Raw genomic sequence first — 2,219 nt, forward strand, 5'->3', positions numbered from 1 at the left:
AATTACACAATAACAAGGACACCTTGAAATAAAGTGTAACCCAAAATACTTACCAAAACCATGAAATGTCAAAACAAAAAAAGTAATCATGGTCATCTCTTTTGTTATCACAACAAAACTCATAATTTGACTTAAAGGCAGAGTAAGTGATTTCTGGTAGCCAATGTTGATATTTGAAATCACCAAAACAAACACGCCCCCACCCCAAAAGGGTCTTGCCCCTATTTTGATAGCTCCGCCCCACATATACATACGCAACCCAGGCAACGATTAGTTCTGTGAAACAAAGCAAAACCAATGCTACACCGTGTCTACACCGGACAAGAGTGGCGCGGCGCAACAAATCCCCGACAGAAAACTGCTGCCGGGTTCTATTTATGACGTGCTGACACAAATTTCAAATGCTTTTCAACGGTCGTTTGATCGCGTCCAGTGTAGGCCGACTTTAGCTGTTGTAGACACACCTATTGAGAAGAAACAAAGCAACCTCGGCGTCCGATCGCAGGCCTCCGCTCCTTGAGTTCTCTCCAGCGCTGGAAAGCTGATCCGATATTTACACGGGTACTACCTCCTGCCTTATCGTTCTGCAGACGTTTTCCTCTTTTGTTTTTTATCCGCCATCTCGCTTGGCTCCATGTCCCCGTCCCATGCACTGAAAGCTCCCTCCTCCACATCACGAGTAGACACGCCCCTTATTGCTGATTGGCTACAAGTTTTCTAAAGCGTTTTTGAAAAATCACATACCCTGCCTTTAATCCACTAACTGACATACAGACTGAACAAACAGAACTCATTAAAGATCTTGTTTTAAGGAAATCTCAAATTATTTTTTAGAATTTTACATCTGGAACAATAATTGTGGCTAAAATAACAATTAGAATGGAACGTTTTTGTAATTAAAGCTTTTTCTGTTCACTATCCATCGTCGTTCACTTCACAACAGACAGAGGGTATGGAATACATAGGTTGCTGACGTCTAACTCACGCGACGCGATGGTTACATAAACGCCTCTTCGACGTCATCAACCCGATTCTGGCAGTTTTTGGGGAAGAAGAAGACATGGCCGCAAGGTTACTGCTGAGAAGCGCCGTCCGGGCTGCTGTGACCCGCAGGGCCTCTCCAGCGGTCGCGCTGAGCAGAGGGATGGCGGCGGGAGGTCAGTCTTTTATCACGGGGTGTTTTTAATAATCGAAACGCGCCGCAGCATCATCTAAGAGGCCGTTTGAACGCGTGCCAAGGACGGAGGTCGATGCGCATAGGAAGTCTAAATAGGAAAACATGTGTTTAAATATAATTTCTCCTGGGACATTTTACGAGATTATGTTGTTTTAGAGGTTTAATGTGGATTGGTGAGATATATTGGTTTGGTATTAAAAAGTAAATACAAATGCTTTATGTTGACTATTAGCATATAGGCTAGTGTACAAATACAGAAATAGACTGAATTGCTGGCCGGAATGAGAATTGATCAAGTCTTTTAATTGTAATTTTTCACGCAGGTATTCCCACTGATGAGGAGCAGGCAACTGGACTCGAGAAGACGATTATGAATGCTATGAAAACAGGCACAGTATGTATTATGATCTGTCAGAAAGCTGTCAAACTAAATGTTTATGCTTGCATCAAATAAGGACAAATTCACTCTAAAATGAAATTCTGTCATTGTTTATTTATCTAAACTTGCATGCTGTTAAATTAACTCTCAAAAAGTGATTTTTGAAAAAAAAAATTGACAGGTTTTTTTCCCATACAACTTAAAAGGTCATGTGTCTAGGACTCCATAGGTTGTACGTCAACAAATACGTTTTCAATTAGACTTTAAAATATGGTGCATTTTGATGGCCTCATGTTAAGTTTAAAGTCAAAGTCATTCTGATATAACATGGTCTTTCTCACTTGCAGAAAGCCATCTTGACCAAATGGGTGCCATGTTTGATATTAACATGCATACATGAATCTTGAACATAACCTAAAAATGTAAAAATAAAACGAATTTATTTTCCTGTTATGGAAATGAGCTGCATAAAGGTTCATTTTTGTGTGCGTTCCACAAAAAATACAGGTTTGGAATGATTCAATGACACAATTTTCATTTTTTGGTGAACTGCTCCTTGATATTTATGCATTTTGGAGATGCTTTTATCTAAAGCAACTTACATTGTGTTCAGGGTGAACATTTTACTAGGTGATGCTTTCCCTGGGAATCGAACCCATGACC

General features: G+C 40.2%; 1 protein-coding gene across 1 annotated transcript in view; it reads left to right on the forward strand.

Moving 5' to 3' along the window:
* The first annotated feature begins 1,011 nt into the window (after positions 1–1,011).
* Positions 1,012–2,219, forward strand: part of cox5ba (cytochrome c oxidase subunit 5Ba) — a 2,062-nt gene continuing 854 nt past the window's right edge. Inside the window, exons 1-2 of the mRNA XM_016294434.1 lie at positions 1,012–1,157; positions 1,501–1,571. Of these exons, the coding sequence (XP_016149920.1) occupies positions 1,061–1,157; positions 1,501–1,571 (168 nt within the window). The 5' untranslated portion in view covers positions 1,012–1,060. The remainder of the gene's footprint in view (positions 1,158–1,500; positions 1,572–2,219) is intronic.

This window comes from Sinocyclocheilus grahami, unplaced genomic scaffold, assembly GCF_001515645.1.
Source record: "Sinocyclocheilus grahami isolate Dianchi unplaced genomic scaffold, SAMN03320097.WGS_v1.1 scaffold318.1, whole genome shotgun sequence".
NCBI lineage: Eukaryota > Metazoa > Chordata > Actinopteri > Cypriniformes > Cyprinidae > Sinocyclocheilus > Sinocyclocheilus grahami.